This window comes from Montipora foliosa, chromosome 4 (assembly GCF_036669935.1).
Source record: "Montipora foliosa isolate CH-2021 chromosome 4, ASM3666993v2, whole genome shotgun sequence".
In the NCBI taxonomy this organism is placed as follows: Eukaryota; Metazoa; Cnidaria; class Anthozoa; order Scleractinia; family Acroporidae; genus Montipora; species Montipora foliosa.
In genome coordinates this window covers 7,822,918-7,846,674 of record NC_090872.1, presented here as the reverse complement: position 1 = coordinate 7,846,674, position 23,757 = coordinate 7,822,918, and the positions used below count along the sequence as shown (strand labels likewise).

Here is a 23,757-nt window from a genome sequence, read left to right as displayed (position 1 = left end):
ATGGGCTTGGTATGATGACGTCATCTTTAGGGTCATTGGCTTACAAAAGTTGGAAACTGACCAAAATAATGCCAAATTCTCTCAAATTACTTAACCATTACATCCTTAGCAACGCACCCCAAAAAATACGTCAGTGGGCCCTTAAATTGCTTCAGTCATCAACGAGAATCAATTAGCTGAGAAGATATGTGTTCCCCTCAGCTGGCTGTCTTGTTTGCATGATTGAAGTGTGTGTGTGGTTCTGAAATAGGTCAAAAAGGGCTGCTAATACATTATGCAGCATGTATATTTTCATAATGCTCTTCTCTGCGGTGATGTGCATTAGGAAGGCAAGAAAAAAGATTATTGGTGTTTAATTTCAGAAATTTTATATTCATATTTACATTGTATGTATTTCATTGTATTGTATTTTATGTTGAACTTCATGTTTACATTGTAGGTACAATATTGACCGTCCCTTTGCTACTACGTCATTGAGAGAACCTCTTCTATAAGCAGCTTCCTAGATTCACTTTTTTGGGGACTCTTACAGGATATTTTACTTGTTTGATAACAATTTTCAAGTGTACGAAATTTATGTTACAATGTATCACTTTCTATATGTGACTTTCACGGTTTCATTGACCTTTAGGGGATTTGTACAAGAGAATAAATGGTCAACGTGGAATACAAATGGCAGAAGAGGAGGTCAGTTAAGACCTGGTTGTCAAGAAAATTTCACAACCTTTCACCTGATTACCAAACTTTACTCCCTTGATTGGCACAAGTGAAACGTGCACAGTAGTCAACATCAGTGTGTTTTTGGATCCTACACATAATTAAGCAATCAAGTCTTTATCTTACTGAATGTAAAATGACCAGAGATACTAAGTTTGTATCGAAGTTCTGTTGCATACATTTCAATGTAACTGAGAATGTTAGTAACAGAGCATTTTGTATCAAGCTAATTAAGTGGCAGATGGCAAGATTGGGGAATCAAAGAGCCTCCACTGAGACTACCAACACCTAGAAAATAACACACTCCCATCACTGGCAATCTGTGCTACCCAGCCATGAAATCCCATGCATAATCATGCAAAAAACCTGTTGCATTGCATTTTTAAATTACATGTAGCTGTTAAAAAAGATGAAATGGAGGCAGGTAGGGTGGAAAAACTTATCAAAATTCAACCACACCACTTAAGGCTGCACTTGTGGCATTGAACATGCTATCAGATTGAGGTGATCCTTTTGTGCTCTGTTATCTAAGAATTGCTCATTATAAAATAATTAGGATAGTATGTGCACTCTCATTAGTCAATAGCTGTGTTTAGATTAGAGTATGGAACACAGCTGTGACATCACACGAATTTTGATTGGTTATGTATTGTCAGACGCACGTTTTGATTGGTTGGTACGAAATATGAGGGTGTGTCAAGAAAATCTGTTTCAATCAAGAAGTAAAAAAAAACAGCATTTTCGTTCATTTGTTAATTGAATTATCTTTGAGAATTATTTTACAAAAGCAATACAGGACTTTTTTCCGCGTTTCCATAGCCTCATCTAAACACAATGGGGAATTGGGAGAATTCGAGACAGTTATGCAAACCCTCAACTGCGTCTCAGGTTTGTATAACAGTCTCGAATTCTCCCAACTCCCGCTCTTGTTTAGATGAGGCTATGGAAACACAGAAAACGTCCTCTATTGCTTAATAGTGACTTATCAGTGACTTCACCATGTAATGCCAGCTTTCTAAGTTACGTGTTATTGCATTTAACTGCAATCAGTTTTGTGAATTTTCTTTTTTTTCTTTAGGTTTTGGATTATTTTGTTCAGATATGCTTGGGGCTGAAGCATGTTCATGACAGAAAGATACTTCACAGAGATTTAAAATCACAGGTTTTATTGTTTTCTTGTTCGTCAGTTTATTAAAGGAAATGATATGCACAACTCAGGACTTGTCATTAACTTAAAATTTTAACCAATTCTTGTTCATTTGCCAGACTAAAGTATGTCTAAAACAAAGGAGAGATCATCAGATGATTAACGCAATCATTTCAATCAATTTTTTGTCACATATCTTCTTTTCAGAATATATTTTTGACAAAGAATGGAATAGTCAAGTTAGGAGATTTTGGAATTGCAAGAGTTTTACACAGGTAAGGTTAATGACCATAAATAGTAAAAACAAATTATTTGTTTTGGAATATTTGGTGGATGCCTTAGTGTGCACCGTGCAGTTGTGAGGGAAGCAGAGTTTTTGAGAGCACAAATGAAGCATAGCATTATATTGGTCTGCTTGAGGCATGATCTAGAGCTGACCAGTAGGAAATGAAAGTTATGTTGCATTCATTAGGCGGATTTAGCAACAGAACATTATCGGTGATGTCGCACACAGAAAGATGTCCATATTAGGGCAGTTTATTCTGTGCACTCTCTCGTTGTCAATCGAGTTTCCTGTTCTTTTGCTACCCCAAACTATTGTGAAGTGTTATGCCTCTGAATGCTTCAAGTTGATTTCCAGAAAGAGGAGTGTTGACTTGTGTGATATACATGTGTTTTGTATTATAAGAAAAGGAATTAGGGAAGAAAGATTGAAAGTGCTCTTGATTTTGGGTTACTGAGAACAATGTTGCAACTATTTGTTTCCAGTACTGTGGAGCTGGCGCGTACAGCTATTGGCACTCCTTACTACCTTTCTCCTGAAATATGTGAAAACAGACCTTACAACAACAAAAGGTGAGCTGGGTTTAACTTAGCTCAGAGGTGAGAGGATTGACATCATTCAAGTAGACTTGATTCTCGGATCTTAAAAGCAGAGGATTCATATGAATATTTTCCATGATCATCATGAAAATCAAATTTCATTTAGTTTACTATCATAAGATAACAACTCTTTGCTTACCGTCAGTACAATTACAGTGAAACGCGCCTTACCGTGGCCGCCCAACAAATTTTCACATTTGACAACTACGTGTAAATATGTCAGCTGAACAACCCATGAAACGGTGTTCAATTTACAACCGTACGAACTTTGCAAGGAGGTGTGACTGTCAATCAAATTCACACACCCTTATTGGTGGATAATTTGTAAAAAAACTTTGTTAGGTGGCCACGGTAAGGCGCGTCATCTTGTTTTAAGAGTTTTTTGTTCTTAGACTAGTTCTCCTGGTTTCTCTTCTCCTCTGAAAAAAATTCCTACCAAAAGGAGGCTAAATTACTATGACCAGTATAATTTAAATCCTCTCTATGTTAACAGTAAGTTAGGGAAAATATTTTGTTATAAATCAGAGTTGTGGTTACACATTTCTATGTAGATTAAATTAACCACCCAAGAAGCTGTCTCCTTCTGCTTGTAAAGGCTATGGTAATTTTCTTCTTTTTGGTTTTCTTCCTAGTATCTGTATGTCTTTCTTCTTAGTTTAGCTCAGTCTTATAGCACAAAAAGATGTTGTTGGTACAGCCTATTTCCAATGATTTTTTGAGCAGGGCAAATTACAAATATTTTACAATATAGCTCACCATTTTGATTGCCAGGCCTGAAAGACAGTGGGAATCGGCTTCAAATTGTTCGTTAGGCATTAGGGATCAGAAAATTCTCAGGCTAAATTTCTCTCAATGGTCGTTATATAGTATGAACAGGGCCTTGTTCTTTCAGCCAAATCTTTTGTTACTTCCTACTATTTTCATGCTGCTAATCAGTTCTAAATGAAAACCCTGAAGGTTGGGTTAGTTCTGTAAAATTAGTGTAGGTAATCACATGATTTTGAGAGGAATTTTTCAAAGAAGTCTGAAAAAATTTACAAGTGCTTATTTATTCCAAATTGACGAGAAAAATCATGTGATTGCTTATTAATAATATTCATGAAAAAATTCGAGTTTGCTAAGCAGTGACAATACATGAGTATCGTGTCATCATGCAAAAATTGAACCATAATTTGTGCCATCCATTTGATTGGCTACCAGTATCTCTGGCTTTGTTTGCTCAGTGACCAATCAGAAAGCTTAGTTTATTTCTTGTTCTTTTTGCTCTAAATTACCTCTTGTCTGCACTATGTTACATGAAAACTGGATTTCTCTGAGCCAATCAGAATGGCATAATTTTTTCATGTATACTATTACTAAAAAAGTTAATACCCAATGACCCAATGTTTAATTAAATATTTTTCGACAAATTTCTAGTGACATTTGGTCTCTTGGATGTGTCCTGTATGAACTTTTAACCCTCAAACATGCTGTAAGTACCTAATTAGTATGCCACCAAAATGTAACTATTTTGCTTCATGCTAGTTTCCTTCCACTTGTTTAAGTAGCATGACAGGTTCTTCATGGAATGGGTAGGTTCTGAGGATTTACCCTCCATGGCTTTGGTATAATTACATTGATGAGCTGGCTGGCTCAGTTAAAAAAGCCTTTGGATTCAGTGGGTTAAATTAACACATTATTGCTCAGGAATACATGTTTTTTCACTTGCCAAAATGAAACACTTTATTAATATTGAAGGTATTCAAGGGCTGTTTAAACTCAAACCAACAGCTAACCAGAAACCGTCACCACCTATGGGTTCAATCATTCTAACTTAATCAAGGGCTACCGCTAATCCTGCTTTGAAAATCCTGGCCAAAGAGATAGCTTGAAATGGTAACCTAATATTTCTTTTCAATATCAAGTATCATCTTGCTACAATCTATTGTATTCTTCAATGAAGCAATACTGAAAGTAAATTATAAATTGTACATGTAAGTAATTACTAATTATGAATACTGTAATTATGTTTTGAATCTTTAGTTTGAGGCAGGGAACATGAAGAACTTAGTTTTGAAAATTATAAGGTAAAGATTTGATAGTCACTGACATTAATAATACTATGGTATGTGCAAAGTTCAATCAGAAGACTATTTTTTGAGGGTAGCATGTGATAATATCATTACTAGTCTAATTACCCTGTGCCCTCTGTATAATAAGAAAACGAACATGAAAGTACAGAAATGCCCATAAATGATTTTGACAAGTGTCATGAAGCATTGCTGTTCTTTCCAACTTCAGCATCCCTTGCATCACATAATGTCCCCTACTTTCCATTCCCCAAGTAAGATAAACAGCTGCATTTACTCTTGCCAAAAAAATAACATTAAGCCTTATACCGGTACTTACCTTTATTTAGTGCTGGAAATAGGCAGAAAAGACTCTCTAGTCTTCTCGGATAAGGACGATAAGCCGGAGGTCCCGTCTCACAACCCTTCAATGTTCATAATCCTGTGGGACGTAAAAGAACCCACACACTTGTCGTAAAGAGTAGGGCATGTAGTTCCCGGTGTTGTGGTCTGTCTTCTGTGATTTATCATGGTTGGGAGGGTAAATGCTCGGAGATATTAGCTACACCAAGCTACTCTAAAAATCCGAGGGTAAATAAAGATATATGATATGATGATATGATATGATATGACATGCTAATAATAATTATTGTAAGTTCAAGTTAACATAAACAGTTAAAATTACTGATGCAATGCTTACCAAAACACTGGCTGTAAACAGGTAGTTGGCATTTAGACTAAAGGGGACGCCTCGTTATGTTCACAGAATTGGGTGAATTTCTTGGATTTCTGGACAATAATGCATTTTAGTGCCCTGTCTTCACAAATTATCCCGAACAAGTTGTAGTCCTCCATACATGTATGCCTCACCCAACCTTGTTACCTACCCAAGAATGCATCAATCTTGGTCAGCGCTGACCCTCGGAGGCTCACAAACCATGATAGTATTTATTTTGTAGTTTTCTACACTTACATGTACATCATTGTTGGGTTCGTTTTATCACAATTTAGTATAATTAATATACCGTCCATTTATTGCTTGTACTGTATATCATGTTTTTTGACAGAGGTTCTTACCCACCCATCCCATACAAGTACAGTGCAGACATAAGAGGCTTGGTTGCACAGCTGTTGAAACGAAATGCGCAGTAAGTCTGTAAACCATTCATGCTCTGAAAGTTTAGGATGTGCTGTCACCTGTAAGCATCATACAGTATAGTGATGCATGGCTCAGGAGTACGGATGGAAAGAGCACTAGGGACATGTTTATTTCCTCTGGTATCATATTATAAGTTAAAGCATAAACACTTCCAAACGTTTTGGGTTTTTTTATTTTTTATTAATTAAAATTTAACTTGGTTTGAACACTGGGACATCAAAATGTCTTTCACAAACTTCACAATCTGTATAGGATCTCCTGAAACTAAGCACAGAATTTTATTGATTAATTTTTTTAAACGTTTCAGTGATCGACCCTCCATCAACTCAATATTGAAGAAACCATTCATTCAAAGGAGAATTGAAAAATTCTTATCCCAGGAGGTTGGTAGATGGTAGTTTGTTCAAGATCATTAGTTGCAATAGGATAAATTAATTTTAATAAATAATTTTTATTATCTAACTCTTTAAGTTATTGAACAGAAAATGCGCAAATATTTCATGATGTGGTACATACATTATTTCATTTGTTTTGCTCAGTGTTTGTGCAGGTGCAGAACCAATAACATTTTTTCACTTGGTGCCAATCAAGAACTTGCACACTTCCATAAATTGCAACTGTACCACACATCTCCATAGGCTTGTCGAAACACAGCATAACTTTACCCCAACCATAGTTATAAACTATTAGATGGTGATGGAATTGTTACTACGAAAACCACCAATATGCGGAATGGGCCTGAATTATTGAGTGACTGCCTCACCCACTTCAGTTAAACTTTTTGGCGAAATTCCTTTCCCACCGTGTGAGCAGTGGCTAGCTTTTGCTGTCAAGGTGTACCAGAACAACCACAACAATGGAAAGATACAATTTCAAAATCATGAGTCCCAGAGGGTAATGGATAAAATTGTTCATGTCCAGCGACAAGGTTGCAACTGCAACCATCGGACTTTCTGTTACTTCAAGTGCAAGAAAGGTTCCCTGGCCTGAAAAGTAGCGTCGAGCACAACACTTCTCAAGAATTTGAACCATTATTTTACAAGCGAAAGTGGGTGGGGCAGTGACTCAGTAATTCGGGCCCATTCCACAGATCTCTGCATGGTTTTCGTAGTATGAAACTCTGGAAACTACAAAAGCGAGAACAGTGACATCGTGCTTCGTGTTAGCTTGACAGTGACCAATTGCACAATCTTTTGTCCTGGGGTTAACAATTTAGTTTTGATTAAAATTAAATGAAACTCTTTATTGGCTAGTCAGAGAATTCGTGGCAATGAAAGGCTTATACTTACAAGTAACTGATGAGAGAAGCACACACTGTTCGTTTGACCTTTCAACACACTCATCCGAAAAATTGGTTCCTGCTAAGTCACACCATTAATCTGCTGCGTTGCCAGCGTGGATGCCTTGATGGTGTAGTGGCTTAGCATGCTCGACTGGTAATCAGGGAGACAAGGGTTCAAGTCCCGCTCAAGGCAGAAACCAATTTTTTGGATGAGCCAGTCGGAAGGTAAAATGCACTGTGTGTGCTTCTCTCTTCAGTTACTTGTTCTTGATAAGCTATCTTTTAGAAAAAGGGTGTGGTTTGTGCATGGTCAGGGCCAAAGCGGTGAACAAAAAATAAAAATAAAACAAAGGAATTTGTTCAGTTTCATAACCATCTCCATAATATTAACTACGCCCGAACACATCTTACAAGATATGCTTATTTTTACTAATTTCAAATGTATTTTGACTAGTCCCGTAGGCTTGCCCATAAAACATTGTGGATGTTATCTAAGCTTTGCAAAACTGGTTATTCTAATGGCCTAAGCTCTCAGAAATGTCCTGTAGTTTTAGCGATAGTTCCTTTTAACTTGTAATGGGAAGGTCGCTGGTTGACTCCTGTTATTAAAGAACTCTTTTGAATGAGTATGGCTTGATGTAAATTTGTTATTTGCATTTCAAGGAGGTCTCAGTTTCACAAATGACTTTTTCCCCCAAATGTTTCTGAGTCGAGGTTGAGGAAAATCTCACCGTAGTTCCTTCCTCCTTACTTTGAATTGTATTAGGTATGTGTAATGTTAAAGAAAGGTGGTTTGTCTATTTACTGTAGGTAATGGCAGAGGAGTTCAGCCATACAGTGATTCATCGTAAGCCACTGGGTGTGGTTGGTCAGCCACGAATGCTTCCACCCAAGCCTGTTAAACCAGTTCCTGGTCAGTAGCTGAAAGTAGGGCTCAATAAATACCTCTTACTAACCGAGTTCAAGGTCTGTACTGTAAGTTACAGACCTAGTTTTTCCCGGTTGATTTATGGCCCAAGCGCAAAATTCGCCAATCACTGAGTGCGTACCATCTGAGAGATATAGTGATAGTAAATTATTATTTCAATTAACATTAATTAATTTGGAATGGAAAACAAAGGAAAAGAAAAGAGTCTATTATTTTAATTGGACTTTGTTAATATATTGATTGCTTTAATTTTTTTGTTAGCACCACAAAAGCACAGTGGACCAAAAGCCAAGTATGGCGTGTCTGTTGCCAAGAAGAAGCCTTTTCCTGCCAAGTAAGCATTGTTGCATGCATGTACAGTGCAATGTAAATCTGCTCTGACAGGAGAAATTAATTTTAGTTATCAACAATGCCTTGCTTGCAGTCTGAAAAATATTCAAGTGCTTGTGAAAGGAGCTGTAGCTATGGCCTTCTAATAGCTAGTTTGGATAATCAACCACCAAGCCTCTTGAGGTTAACTGTGGGAGCTACAATCACGGACAAAAGTGTTGGGAAGGTAGCTTCATTTTAGAGATACCCCCCTCCCCCTTTTCAATGTTGGATTTTCCAGGGAAAAAATGGTGACTTTTCTTACCTGAAGAACTCCAACATTGAATATGGGGGAGGGGGGCCACAAGAGCATGGTATTTCCCAAATACTTCAGCCAATAGTTAGAAAAATCGAATCAGGTGCGAAGTGAACTGATGCCCGCAACCTTCCCAACAACTTTTGACCATGATTGTAGATCATGAATTTCGGTGCAGGTGACGTAATTACCTGTATGTCTTGCGCAGTGGCGAGAGAAAACTTGCCTCCCACCAATGTGACCTAGGTTTGATTCGAAGACTGGGTACCACGTGTGGCTTGAATTTGCTGGTTGAGGTTTTCTACTCTGTTCCCAGAGGTTTTTCTCTGGTTACTCCAGTTTTCCCTTCTCCTCAAAAAATATTTCTGATTTGATTTCATCTTCACGTTTTAATAAACGAGTTGTGTAGTTCCTAGGTGACACATGGTTAGCCCATTGACACTTCAAATGCCCTAGGACACCCCCAGTTGACAAGCAAAATCGTCTGGCATTAGACAGAGTAAAATCTGTCTCACTCCCAACAAATTTAATAATAAATTCGTACTTAATTGACCACTCCCCATAGGGGCTTTTCAGGGCCAATAAAACACAATCACTACAGAACAGAACATTCAACTACAACTGTTAAGAATCTCAACTGGCCAGAGGCAAGCTATTGTAGTTGCGTATTTACCAGTGCAGCTGAGAAGTTGACCCAGCGACTACCAGAACAAATTCAACCAGTGGTCAGAAACGTATCTTGAACCCTGGGATGCCCGGATCTCAAGGCAAGTGCCCTAACCACTGGGCTGCACTGCCTCCTACATGTGCACTCATTTCCCATACCGGGAATTGAACCCAGGCTCCCTGGGTGAAAACCAGGAATTCTAACTGCTAGACCATATGGGATTTGCTCCCAGAGGTCAATTGGTTAAATAAATTATTATTATTATTATTATTATTATTAATATTATTCTCCCAGTTGTTGAGAAGGAGGTGGTGAATGTTAAATCAGCACGAGTTTAGTGCTTTCTCAAGTGTTACATGCATTACATGTTATTAAATGTTGTTAGGAAACCCAGCTCTGCTGATGGAGCAAAGAAACCCCCTTACAGACCAAACAGTGCTGGTCAAGAAAAACCTGCCATTGACAAGAACAAGGAACCAGATGCTCGTGAAAGAAGACGCAGGGAAATGATGCAAAACCAGGTACGTACACTGTAGGGTGTGTGCTTTTAAACAGAATTTGATTGTGTGGGTGAGTGTAGTCCTAAGAGTGACTGTTGGTTGTGTTGAAGTCATTTTTGCCACCTGTTTTTTTTGCGTTTTTTTTTTTTTTTTTTTAATTTTAGACTTCAGTGAAAATTTAGCAAATAATAATTTAAAAACACGGGTACAAAACAAAGGCAGAATTTTACAAATTAATACAATAAATACTTACCGGTAAGACATTAAACACTCTAAAATGAAGTCACAATTGTATTAAATACAGTTAAATGTAATTTAGCATAGTTAAGAACCCGAGGGCTTATGTGCCAGTTGTGATCAGCTGCTCTGTTAAGTAGGTGCATGTGCCGTGATTTCCCACACTTGTGTTTGTTAGGGTGTAACTGTAGCATTGTGGTTGCACAATGTGTAGTGGAAGCACCTGAATGTCTCAGGAACCCAACCGCCCCTGTGCGACAGAATTCTCAACAAGAAAATCCCAAATAATTACACCATACGATTATGAAAGCCTGCCCATTTTTTCTCAAAGTCTTTTTGTTTTTATCATGGTGTTCCAAGAAAATAATCGTTTTGATGTTTCAATTAAATCCTTTAGCCCATTCACTCCGCATGCGCTCCAGGACACCACAGTTGACAAGTAAAATTGTTTGGCGCTTGACAGAGTAAAATCTGTTAAAGTCAGTGGGACTTAATTGCTTCTGCCGTTCCAATATGTGAAGCATTGCAATTTAAAGGAGTTGTTCATTAAACCCATTGACTCCTGGGGGTTCCCCATTGACAAGTAAAATCGTCTGGCATTAAAGCAAAGCAAAGCAAAGTAACCATATTATTTAATATCGATAACTCGTAGCAGTAATTTAACTGACAAACCTGAGGTTGACGGTGCGCTCATTTTATTACCCCTTCTCCATTAGTGCTCCGTTCTATGGGTATTTGAAGCTACTTAGCTACACGGAAAGGAAAGAAGTCGAAACAAGGATGCGATATCCGGGAATCGAACTCAGGACCTCCTTCTCCAAGGCCACGCACTAACCGACTGTGCCATCCTTGCTCCTTCGGTAAAAGCTGGTTAGGCGTCAAAGGGTTAAGTAGGGGGCATTACTTTGTCAAGATGCCTTGGATCGCATTGTGCAGAGTCGTTATAAACCTTATTTTGTGCATTTAAATTTGGGCAACCCAAGTGACCACATACTGGCGGAAACAAACGAATGTTGTGATCTGCCTCTCTCCTCCTACTTCTTGGTTTCCCTTTTCTCTCTGCTTGTTTTCCTTTTTTTTTTTTCTTGTGACTTATAGCATTAGATAGAGAAGAGTCTTGATCATGCTTCTTATTTCTATTTGAAGGAACAAATGTACCAGGATTATATGAAAAAGGTTCAGCAACAAAGATGGGAACGTCAGCAGGTAGTTACATTTTCAATGCGCTAATTGCATAAAGATGTCTTTAGGTGTAGATTATCATAATCTGAAACTCAGGAGAAATCAAAATTGAACTAAGAGTTAAAAAATCTTTGTCAAACCAAACATAAAATCAAGCCATAACGCATATATAACCATAATTATAAGGATCATTTATCCCTTCAATACTTTTGAAAATAAAAGACCATTTCAAGACGGTAATGTGCACTTAACAGGCTGAAGGCCCAGTTGGACACGCCTGCAGCATGTCGCTACTTATTAAACTAGAAGGTCCAAATTAAGCCATGCTCCCCCAAACGTTTTTTAAACTTGAAGGTCTTGGAAATGTGTTTTCCTCGACTTTGAGAGGTAAATTTTGGACCATTTGTGATGTTCTCATCAACAAAAATTCAAAGTTTTCAAGTTTTCAGACAAATTCTGACTTGTTGCTTTTATTTGTAAAAATGTCACTTTGTTTGAACATGTTCTTTCGGTGTCTCATACCGATTCTAGCACATAGACCCCATGGTAGGGGGGGGGGGGGGTGGTTCATAATCAGTATTGTTATTTATGTTGATTTTGTGTTTGTTTTATGACTGAATTTTTCCCTAACAGCGTGAGCAGATCAACAGGGCCAGAGAACAGGCATGGAAAAACACTCACAGTGTTGGAATAAGTCCTGAGGTACATTGAAGAATCATCCTTTACTTCAATATCCTTGAAATTTAGTGTCCAGTGCTTTTGTACCATATTTTTTATTACCTACATTGTAAAATTGTTGAAGGGGTGCCTTTACCATCACAAAAACTTTGCACTTAGACTCTCTTTGAAGAGGAGGCAGACATGAACTCGGAAATGGCCTATTGTTATTAAAGGAGCACTGACATACTTAATTTGCTGTTTTTAGGCCAAAAATGGGTAAAAATCTAAATTAGTACTTTAGCTCACTTGTACAACATTCCTGACAATCCACTGACAAGATATGAAATAGAGGATGTTACATGGCCACGTAGAGATACAAAATTTCTCTTCAAATTTAGAAAAATATTTTTCAACACGAAAAGAGAAATTTCGTATCTCCAAGCAGCCATGTAATACATGTATTCTATTTATTATTATAAACACCAATGAAATACTGAATCGTTTCCTGAAAGGCATCGAAAGGCGCGATTTTTATATGTGACCATGATAGCAACATTGATCTTTTTACGTGTGAAGATATCATGTTTTTGCGCGAAAGCTCACTTGGTATTTCATTGGTGTTTATATAATAAATATATTTATGGCACAAAGAGTTATTCATGTTTATTTAATTTTTGGTGTCTTTTAAAGACACTTTCTCCAAACTTGAAAAAAACTTTCAAATCCATTTCCATCCTCTCCATCCTTGGCTGCAAACAACAAAAAATAGCTTCAGTGCACTTCATTGGTCATTGGCAACACAACTACATCATCATTTTTTGGTCTTTGTTGATGCAAGGACATCTTTTAGTGCTTTGAAGTTTGACTTAAATATCAGAGTTTACTGCAGTCATTCCTCATGGATAAGTATGTGTGTTTGTATGTATGATAAGATACATATGATAAGCATCTGTGCTCAATTTCAAATATCCGTCTCCTTTTCTGAATAATTAGGGAATAATAGAAGAGGCAAATGCTTATAATTACTGTGGCCTAGAGCTTGTACACTGTAGTTGATGAACTCACTAGGCATCGCATCTGAGTTCAGGTTATCTCTTCTTTGCTTGTAGACATTTCTCAAAAACTAACCATCGGGGGTAGTGTACTGCAGCTCTCATGACGTCAAGCTAGTGCGTAGCTTTGTGTGGTATCGCAGCAGAAGTCTGTCTTTTGTTACTGTGGTTTATTCTCTTGTTTGTGGTTTGGGTAGCAAGCAAATCAGGTGTCAAAGAAAGAGAGCTGTAATCGTCGTACGTAGTTGGATAACTTAAGCAATTCTCTTTAAATGATTAGACACCAGAAAAACTCAGATGGTTACAACGGGATTCGAACCCATGACCTTTGCGACGACAGTGCAATGCTTTACCAAGTGAGCTAATATGAAGCAACTCAGTAGGGAGCAGGTCAATTTGTGTTGGGCCCATTTGTTTCCTCCCGTTAAGGACTCAATGAATGAAACGAATGTATATTTGAAGTGCTGGTTACACACGAAAGAGATAAGTATTCCTTTCACTTTTGTCTTAAATTGTCCTCTAAGTGCAAAGATCACTTCTCTTTTTCACCTATCACCCGCACTTCAAAATTAATATACATTCTTTTAAATCAGATTTTGCTGTACGAGAGCCGTTACATGACCCAACCATAGACTTACTTTTAAGATGATTTAATTTCTATGAATAAAAACTCAAATATCCTTCTTTGAATAAAATGTTCATATTTTCTTAAATGTAACAGTATTCAACCTTAGTAACCAAGCGTTTAAACATTTAGATGCTGATCACACCACTGGAATATTTTTTTACAACATTGAGCTAAGAATCATTTGAATTGATCGTCTTTCAAATGATACATTGGTGGTGTCATTCATCCATTTAAATTCATGATCACATTGTCGGCAAGTCTTTTTTTCCATTTTGAATTTCATCACTCGTTCGTGAACTTAAACCAAATTCAAAGGCGTTTGAATCCAATCTTTTATTTCTAGGATTGTGAAATTGAAGCATGCCTCTTAAAACTTCAAGACTATTGTCTTCGTTCCGCTTTTGTTCTTAATACCTGTGCACAATTGATAGACTTGATTCGTGTTATGCAAGACACTCTCTCCACTCGGGTATGGTAGCTCTTTGATCACCCTTTTAAAATTTAAATCCTTCTAATTGTTTCTCAACTAAAGAGAACATTAATGACGAGTTTAACAATGTTCCTTTAATTTAAAACATAATGCTAACCATGAAACTATGATAACTACTTGACATTATAATTTGCACCACAAAGTAAGGGTAATAACATAATTTTGAGTGCAATTTGTAGTATTTGAAATAATTTACAAGTGCTTATTTTACATGTATTACAAATAGAAAGAGAAAAAATATGTGATTACTCATTAATAATATGACGCAAAAACTGCGCCATCCAGGGCTCACATTTGATTGGCTATTTCTGAGTTTCTTTGCTCATTGACCAATCAGAATGCTTTGTTCATTACTTCTTTTTGCACTGAATTACCTCTTTTCTGCACTGTGTTAATTACCTGAAAACTGCATTTCTCTTAGCAAATCAGAATGGAGAAATAATTAAAAACGTTAGATGGGTTTTCCTGGTACGAACAACAATGTTAATATCAGCATGAAACATGTAGCAAAAAACCACGATAAAACCAGAAAGTGAACATTATGCTATTGGAAGAACTTAATATTAAGTCATTGCAACCATATAAGTCAGGATCGTCAGTGGTGAATAATTAACAGCTTCCGATGAGTTAAAGCTTTTCTGTTGTAAAAGATGTACCGGTATGTTTTATATTTTTTGAAATCATCTTTTCTTCCTTGTAGAAGGACAAAAAACCATCTGACCCTCTTGTTGGCGCCAAACCAAACCAAAAGGAAATATTTGTAAGTACTGCAACTGTTGATGGTGGCAAATGGTACAATGCACACATGAGTATGGTGATGATGATACTTGTTGCTTGGTGACAAGCAAAGGGATAACGCAAAAGGAAATACTAAGCTCATGCAGGAAGGCAATCTGTGACCTCCATAACACCAGTCGTATGCTCTACCCAATACTACACTGTGCAAGAACTCTTTGTTAGTGGCCTTTTATCAAGGTTCTTGGACTTTGTCCCACTGGCCTGCGGGCTCAACAATGTGCCGTAATTCTCCTTACACTGACACCGACTGTGACACAGGGTCCCAATTCATAAGTGCATTTTTGTCACGTGAACATTCTGGCTCAGTGGTAGATCATCCGAACTCGTAATCGGAAGGTCATGGGTCACGACTGCGGCATTCCGATTTTTTCCGAGTATCCGCGTGTCCAGCCGAGGTCTACACTAGCAGTTATGTGCCTTACTCCAATGCCTCTCTTATACAAGAGAACATCATCGTTATAGCCATCGTCTTATAAGCCATGACACTCCTTTTGGAGCTTTTTAGAGCCAATGTAGCCAAATGTCTATAGTTACGATGCCAACTGGTTCAATGCTAGCACAGGTCCCTTTTCTTTTGCTTACGCTGGGCTGGCGAGTACGGGAAAAGAGACCTCTGCCGTGGGTAGAAACTCACTGTGTTGAGCATGCACGGCAGTTACTTAGCGACTGAATTCTCACGTGATACGTCGTGTTGTGTGGGCTCACTTGACAACAGCGGAATTACTGTAAAGGAATGCGCGGGGCACTGTGGGCTCAAGTCACAGTCAGCAAACATATCATGGGGCATGCGGTTTGAAGATTGCCGTACAAGGTTGTTGACGGCGGTTGGATCAAAGTGAGCTTCGACCCATGACAGAAATCTCTTTTCCCGTACTCTTCAGCCCAGCAAACGCAAAAAGAAAAGAGACCTCTGCTAGCAGGGAACCCAACTGACTGGAGGCATGCACTCGACTATTATATACAGGTAACAGCATGGGGAACCAACCAGAATAACTCCAGCTAGGCTCGTGCGGAGGACTACCTGAGCTCAGTGCCTCTGAATCTCGAGTCCAGCGCACTGTCAATTAGGCCACTATGCTTTTTTTGTCTCTTTCCTGTAGAAGAAGGATCCACAACCAATGCAGAAATACCAAGTCAAAGAATCCAAGGTAAATAAACCCGCTCGACCGGTGTCAGCTGATGTTAGAAACAGACAACCTGAGGTGAAAGTGGCTGGTAGGCCTGTGTCTGCTAATGACGCGAACAAGGTACCACCAGCAGCGCAACCCGCTAACTTGGCCCGGGATGCTGCCAAACAGGGTGCAGTGGAGAGGTTAGTGCAGATTTTACCCAATTAATGACAACTAAAAGGACAAACAAACGGTTACCTACTTTTGGAGCGCATATGCGCGTAAGCTCGTTTCACTCCGCCCCTTGTATGCCCAGTAAAAACTTAATTCTTAGAAACACTGAAGAAGCCCTTGGCTTTTTCTATGATGTTGTTAAGGTAACTCGCATAGATAAGAAATAAATTGCACATTAAACATATTGGCCCTAAGCGTTTGTTTTCCTTTTTACCTTGCCTTGACTTGATTAACCCAATATGTATTTCTAAGTCGAAAGGACTGTCCAAGAAAATTTCGCTGTTCCAAACTATGAAAAGTGAATTTTTGGGTTCCCGTCTGTCACTCAAAGAAAACCCTTGTAATCGTTGCAGCCTCGTTTCAAAGCGAGGGTAAGTGCAAAACGTTTGGAATGCAAGTGATTTTTAGTTTCCAGGAAAAGAGCAAAAGTGTTAATGAGACAAACTGGGCTTTTCCTTTGAAGTGCAGTTAATTTAGAAATCGCCAATTAATCTGCATCCACGGATATTGATAAGCTTCGGGAACGAGAAGTTGCGCAGTGTCACATTAAACAAGCACCGAGGGCACTCAGGCGCGATTGGATGGGGGATTCACTTGACAGACGAAATTATAAAACGGACAAGACACCTAATTAGGCAAATTACTTACATTAGCAAATTGAGTAGGTTTGTTTAGCTTTCCAAATTGGGAACTAATTACAAATGGTTTCACGTTTCCAACAATTTCATTGTTGGTGACTACCTTACGCTGACCCAAATCTTGTTTCTAGGGCCGAGGCTGCTGGGGCGGCTGAAAGAGCTCGGGTGTTGGAAGAGTTCTGGCTTCGAAAGAAAGAAGCGCAAAGAAATAAAGTCAGAGGACAGGTGAAAGGAAATTGGTATTTGTATTAGGCCATTTCCGAGATCATATCTGCCTCCTCTTCAAAGCGAGTCTAAGTGCGAAGTTTTTCTTATGGTAATTAGTTGTATTTTATGTATGAAGGAAAATTAATTTTCATAAGGAAAACTTCGTTTTTAGACTCGCTTTGAAGAGGAGGCAGACATGAACTCTGAAATGGCCTATTGTTGTTGTTTTGTTTTTAACGTCTATTAGACAGTGGAGAACGTATGTAAAGGTCTTTTTTAAGCAAAGGACAGGAAGCGAAAACTCAGAGTTTTTCCCTTTTACCTTGCCTACTCTCGACCACATTTGTAATTTGAAGCTGCCTTTCCATTAGAGAGGATTTGCGCTGATGTGAACGAAACCACGAATCTGTCACTCGTCGTTGAAAAACGTCTTCGATTAGGCTCCCTAATGTGTCCGTTCTCTTTTCTTATCTTTCTTCAGAATGTTCTTCCAGATCACTACCCGCCCGGTAAGTGCCAAAATGCTCACGAGACGCGGACGACAACCGGAAGAGAGCTGTTTTCTCTTTGAATTTGTCTTCACACAACCACACTTACATTGCTCAGTATCTTTTCTCCATTGGAGACGATTAGCATAAAAATCAGGGAGACATCACTGTCATCCTGGCTCGCGAAATGTTCTCTTCCGGTTGCCCGTCCGCGTTTCTAAAACGTTCGTGCTTAAGCAACTACAATAAACGATTGGTTAAGATGATGAAGCAGAGAAGAGAACACGGGAAGAGAACAAGCAGCCTCATCAATCCACATTCGGGGTCGAGTCTGGCAATCAATACCAGACTTCATTAGCAAGGTGAGTGCTCTCACCACTGCAGCGCCAACTGTAAATTGATACAAATAAACACAAACATGGAAAGCTGTGAAAATAATTTGTCAGCTAGGACCAGAGATTTTTCTTATTTATTATATTTTAATACGTGTAAAGCGCTTTGGGCTCTGAAATGCGCTCAATAAGAACTCAAGTCAGTTCTGTATCATCGTCATCATCATCCTCAAAATACGGTTTGCCCTAAAATAGTCTTTCTGTTTTCAGCAAATGGACCTCATCAGAAAGACGTGCCAGGAAAAGACGCACAAGAAAAGGTAGATGATTTAACTCCGTTTAAGAATGCCATTTCCTTTCTCCCCTGGCATACGACAAAGAAATGACTCATTTTCCAATTTGTGCGTAATCTTCCCAGGATTATCTTGCTCGTTTGGAGGCAATCAGACGACAGAATTTTCAAGAACGCAAAGAACTTCAAAGACGAATGGCTGGTGTACGTGCCCCAGTTGCACCGGTAGCTCAGGTACACAGTAACAAGAAACACAACAGTGTGACCGCTTTGAATTGTTTTCTGTTCGTACGCGTTTATACTTTGAATGCGAAGGGAAAAAAACCGCTCTTGAAGAACGGCTCCCTTCCTCCACCACATCCAGTCACAAAGCTACAAATATGCCATTCAAACCACGAGCATTGGTGCCGAATGCGCAAACTCCACAATGCCGCTGACACCAAAGAACTGCTGGCGCAGATGGTTATAACATCACACTACTCTGGAATATTGGGGAACATGTACACATGTAGTTTTAACGTGCGATATCTTCATGTTGCGATTCTCTTAATATATCCCAAAAGAAAATGATTTAGCGTTGACGGTTTCGATGAATGTCCGCTATTTGTATCAAAACTAACACGGAGTTTGTCATGGAATGTACATTGTGACCTTATATAATAAGAACATGACGCTGAATAGACCCTATGCAAAAATGGCTGCCTTTAAATTATTCTTTTGTTCATATTCAAAATAGCCTAACTAACCTCGTTTTTGAGACGAAAATTCTAAAGAATTTGTTATCCCGAACGAGGTTAGTTGGGCTATTTTGAATATGAACAAAAGAATAATTTAAAGGCAGCCATTTTTGCATAGGGTCTATAAAATGTCATAGCATGTTAGTCATGGCTGCATGGATCAAAGCAGGCAGCGTTTAAAGGCCTGGGCTGTGTCGCGAAATTTACTGGTAGCCAAATTCAGAGACTGGAAATTTGGCAACCGAATCTAATGAAAAGAACTTCTTAAAATATCGATGGTTGGTTTGAATAAAATAGAAAATAGAAAAGAACGCAGAGGTGGGCGAAATCGAAGGAGATTAAAATGGATTGTAATTGGGGTTTTTGAAAACTGTTTAGCCTAACAGTTTTTTTTCAAAGTTGATCTCTGTTGTTGGGAACTTAAATTATCTATGCTCGACAGACATTTTTTAATCGCCGCGGAGGTTTGATTTGTGTTGATTAAAAGGAATTTCTGAGTTAACGTTTAGTTGTGTAGCGAGAAGGGGCCAGTGATAAAAGGAGTCGGAGACAAAATGAACTACACTGCTGCTTTAAATCCCTTTGTTTTGGGCCATGTTAACAGCGGTAGAAAATTAATTTGTCGGTCTCACAACCCAGATGATTTTTTTTCAACTTACGATATCTGGCTATCGAAAGGGAAACAATCTCTGACGAAACCGTTAGCAAAAATTAACCTTGCTACCAATTTGGCGTGCTGATGTACGAACAACCCCCTTTGTAACACTAATGTCGATGAAGGCACTTAAACGTTGTTCTGATATTCTTAGCTTTTTAAGCAAAAAGTAGGATCAAGAGCTGGAAAGGGGCTGGTGAAAAAAACCAAAATGGCGTCATCTTGTCTTGCAGAAGGAGAATGTACTGATACCGGGAGATCCCCGTTTTGATCCCGAAGCCAGGAAAAAGAAGATTGCTGCTCTTAAGGTAAAAAATAATCTTCATTCATCCATTAGATTCAAGCGGCTCTGCCTGAGCTTCACTTTATCACGAGTTCTTTAAAGTGGGCAAATACTATGATTCAATTGATTTTTGTCCAAAGGCTGTTACTTTGAGTGGAGTTTTGAATTTCACGGTCCGGCATTACTCACGTTCAAACGTGACCGATTGGACCTCAGAGGGTTGGATCCAGGGAAACGTGACGTCATTGACTCACTAACCTAAAATTTCAGGGTGTAAACGCAGCTTATTATATATGCCAAACACGAGTTTAAAAGTCTGAAAGCCCGAAATTCCCGTGCTGCATATTAATACAGCCGCGTACACACGCATTGCATTATTCAACTATTGAGGCTTTGACGTCATTTTCTCGTCGATCCAGCTCTCTCAAGATTTTCAAGTTAGTAATGGCGGACCAAAATAGGAAAATTCCAGTTCAAATAAACAGGTGTTTTTTTTTTTTCTTTAAATCAAGCCTTAAACCTTGGGTCACTTAGTGTTACGTTAACATAGTTTTGAAATCCAAAGAAAAAGAAAAATGGAATTTTTTTGGTCATAGTAGCACTTTAATTCTGTCGTTCTTTCTCTTCTCGTGAATTTCAAGGCTCAAGCAGAGGAGCGGGCGGCCATGTTACGTGCTCAACTAGCGGAAAGAAAAAAGGCGATTTTGCAGAGGATAAATAAAGAAGGAAAAGAAAAATTGGAACAGGTATTGAGATGGCTTACATTTACGACCTTGTCTTTTCAAGAGAATAGGCTTTAGAAACCTGTCGTTATAAATTTCATTATTTCAACGAGAAATGACTGAGCCAAAATCTTTCACTAACATTCAGATTCGTTGTTCTTTATGTTCATTTGTGCACCGGTTTTCTTTCTTTAGGAGAATCTAAAAAAAGATCCGGATAAAAGGTAACCTTGACTAAGGACATTTAAAAGGTGACGTTAAATTTATGGGCGAAAAAGTCGATGGTTTGTTTATACGTGAATCATTGAATCCGCAAGAATCAAACTTAAGTTGCACGCACGTTAAGACAGATAGTGGCTATCTTGTCGAGAAGTATATCGGAAAGCCAACCGTCTTGTCTAGTTTTTTGTGTTCCCTTTGAAAAACGGTCACTCGACATTTATGATAGGCTCGATTACCAGCCTCTGTTTCGCTCACTCCCGAATCACGGCTGGACGCGTGAGGTGAGCCATTGTTAATCTCCGCCAATCAGAAACTCGTCTACACAAATCTGTCCGGCATAAATTACATTTTTTGGTTGCGACGGTGTTCTTTGACCCGGCTTGTTCGAGTTTTACAATGCTTTCAAATTAGGAAACATCCACGATTTCGACAACAGGAAGTGTTCGAGAAGCTGGAGAATGGGGATTGTATCGTTTTATACCGCCTGAGTTCGGAAACTTCAATTAATTTTCCAGTTGGCGCCAACGTCAAAATACGGCTTTCAAATCCATTGCTATTGCAATTTTTTCTCAGACGTCGCTAATGTAAGAGCAAATAAAACTCCTCAAGATCAATTTGAATTACTTCTGAGTTTATTGGCGGTAAAACGAGGGGGCCGATGAGGTCGACTTAGAGCTGAAGCGACCCGAAGATTTTGTTGATGATTTGCCGGTTGAATTCAAACTCACATTGATCATTTAACCACAAACTCAAGCTCGTATCATCTGGAAACTTGGCACAGACGGTTTACGCATTGTTATGTAATTACTGTTTTGTTAAAATCAATGTTTTGGGATGTCTAATGGTACTTCCCCGCAACTATTAACTTCGCATAAAGTATATACGAATTTACGTCACAGACACAATCTATCACTCACGTCACGCGTCCATGCCGTCTCTTCTCCGAACTCGAGTGAGCGGCGGAAATCGAGTCTACATTTATGAAGAAAGAGCTAAGGAGTCAAGGTGAACGAGAAGGGAATTTTTGTATATATACTAGCAGTGGAACTGGACCGAGCTTGGAAAGGAGGCTGATATCTAAGCCTCTATCTCGTGCTTGTCCCAGTCCAACCTTAAGATCACGAATAAGACTATGAATTATCGCACTCACAATTATTCAAGATGGCAGCGTCGGTGAAATTTGAAAACAGAAAGAAACGATTCTAAAATTCATTTGTTTCGGGTACAAGCGCTGTCTGTGGAAATGTTCCAGCAAACGTCATGGGAAACATTTCCTTTGCTTTTAAAATCATCTTTTTGTCGGGGTGGATGTTTACTTTAAGCTGACATACCATTCAGCTGTCATTACCTTTCATTGCTTCTTACCATTGCACAGTGAAGCAAACTAACTGAACTTGATGAAATCAAATGGTCATTTGTCCGACGGGAAAAAGACCTGAACAGCCGGGGAAAACTTATTGTCGAACAAACTTGCTCATTTCTGTAAGATCTCGACCCTGGCCGAGGGTATCACTGAGTGGAGAGAAGCGAATGTTGTCACCACTACCCCAACTCGCGACTTCCTTCAGGTTATGTGTTCAAAGTTGACTTGCTGAAATTTTCACTTTGCACAGGCCACTTCAAGCTTTGGCAAAATACGAGAGACCTGCAGGTAAGTTATAGTTTTCTTGTAACTTGGAACGGTTTTCAATCAAACGCTATAAAACCAGCTGAAAAAACGAGAACGAGTTTCAAGAAACGTTGCCCAGTGTAAAATACGTGGAGCATTGTAAGAACTTTCCCCGCTACAAAATTGCATCAATAGTCGGAGAAATTTGAGAGTTTCTTCTCTGTGTCAGTTGCTGTGATTGCTGATCGCCATCTGCGATTATAAGTTATCCACGCAATAAACAATAGCAAAGAAGGGGCTCCCTTTTTCGATCTTGAAACAGCTCTTTTGTTTATGTGAACTTATTTTCCCAATTTTCAGAGCCAATAGAAAAGCCTGCAGTCGCGCCAGTTGGACTTGAAACTGCGTTGAAACAGGTTGGAGCCACGCAGCTTTTCAGGTCGAATTCTGAGGTACGGCATCATGAGCTATTCAGTCAATTAATAGCTTTTGCGTATTCTTAGAACTTATCGTCGAGATTGTCTTTTATTGTTTTCCTCTTTTCTGTGTTTTTCAAACCTCAGGGCGATATCCGCAAAATGACGGAAGAAGACGAAAGTGAATCTCTCGCCCCGCCACGCAAGGCCTGGGGTAATATTCCATTTCAACCTCGTATCCTGCCTTTGGAAGTCACTGCCTCAGCGATGGAAGGTAGGATGCCTGTGCCAGGTTTCGTTCCTTAAATTTGGGTTCCTTGTGCATGGGGTCACTTAGCGGGAACTCGGGCTTCAAATTTGTTTATAGAGCGTTTTCACTCACACCAGCAGCGTGCCGTATTGGATTACTGAAACAAAAGAAAGTATTTGCATAAAAATAGAGTTCAAATCCCAGAGGATTAGTTTGGTACACCATCATGGCGGCCATTCCTTTGTTTTGGAACAACAAGATGACGGCCGTGACGTCACGCGAAAACCCTCGATAGAAAGACACGAGAAACTAAAAACGGTTAGGAAGGTTTGCTTACGATTTTTTGGGGTCAGTGATATCAGCAAATTGTTAGATTTCCTGGTCTTGTCCTGTAAGAAAACGATTAACCGTAGATCTTGTCTAACAATTTTCGCACGTAAACTCTGTGCAACAAAGAACCAGCACGCTGCGCGCGCAGATTGGAGGATGCGGAAATTCCCAGTGTGGTTGTCCTTGTCTTTGCCAAGCTTATTTCTAACATGTGCCTGCTATAATTCGCAA

At 38.9% G+C, this 23,757-nt stretch overlaps 1 protein-coding gene across 1 annotated transcript in view; it reads left to right on the top strand.

Annotated features, from left to right (window-relative positions):
• The window catches only part of LOC137999701 (serine/threonine-protein kinase Nek1-like), a 41,480-nt gene that overhangs the window by 3,088 nt on the left and 14,635 nt on the right, over window positions 1-23,757 (top strand). The window contains exons 5-29 of the mRNA XM_068845558.1: window positions 632-687; window positions 1,796-1,879; window positions 2,072-2,139; window positions 2,633-2,719; window positions 4,163-4,217; window positions 4,769-4,812; window positions 5,862-5,942; window positions 6,261-6,336; window positions 8,046-8,148; window positions 8,425-8,497; window positions 9,841-9,976; window positions 11,339-11,398; window positions 12,008-12,076; window positions 14,905-14,964; window positions 16,103-16,314; window positions 17,115-17,208; window positions 17,672-17,699; window positions 18,281-18,330; window positions 18,429-18,536; window positions 19,928-20,002; window positions 20,619-20,723; window positions 20,895-20,923; window positions 22,535-22,572; window positions 22,891-22,982; window positions 23,094-23,220. Coding sequence (XP_068701659.1) covers window positions 632-687; window positions 1,796-1,879; window positions 2,072-2,139; window positions 2,633-2,719; window positions 4,163-4,217; window positions 4,769-4,812; window positions 5,862-5,942; window positions 6,261-6,336; window positions 8,046-8,148; window positions 8,425-8,497; window positions 9,841-9,976; window positions 11,339-11,398; window positions 12,008-12,076; window positions 14,905-14,964; window positions 16,103-16,314; window positions 17,115-17,208; window positions 17,672-17,699; window positions 18,281-18,330; window positions 18,429-18,536; window positions 19,928-20,002; window positions 20,619-20,723; window positions 20,895-20,923; window positions 22,535-22,572; window positions 22,891-22,982; window positions 23,094-23,220 — 2,010 coding nt within the window. The remainder of the gene's footprint in view (window positions 1-631; window positions 688-1,795; window positions 1,880-2,071; window positions 2,140-2,632; window positions 2,720-4,162; window positions 4,218-4,768; window positions 4,813-5,861; window positions 5,943-6,260; window positions 6,337-8,045; window positions 8,149-8,424; window positions 8,498-9,840; window positions 9,977-11,338; window positions 11,399-12,007; window positions 12,077-14,904; window positions 14,965-16,102; window positions 16,315-17,114; window positions 17,209-17,671; window positions 17,700-18,280; window positions 18,331-18,428; window positions 18,537-19,927; window positions 20,003-20,618; window positions 20,724-20,894; window positions 20,924-22,534; window positions 22,573-22,890; window positions 22,983-23,093; window positions 23,221-23,757) is intronic.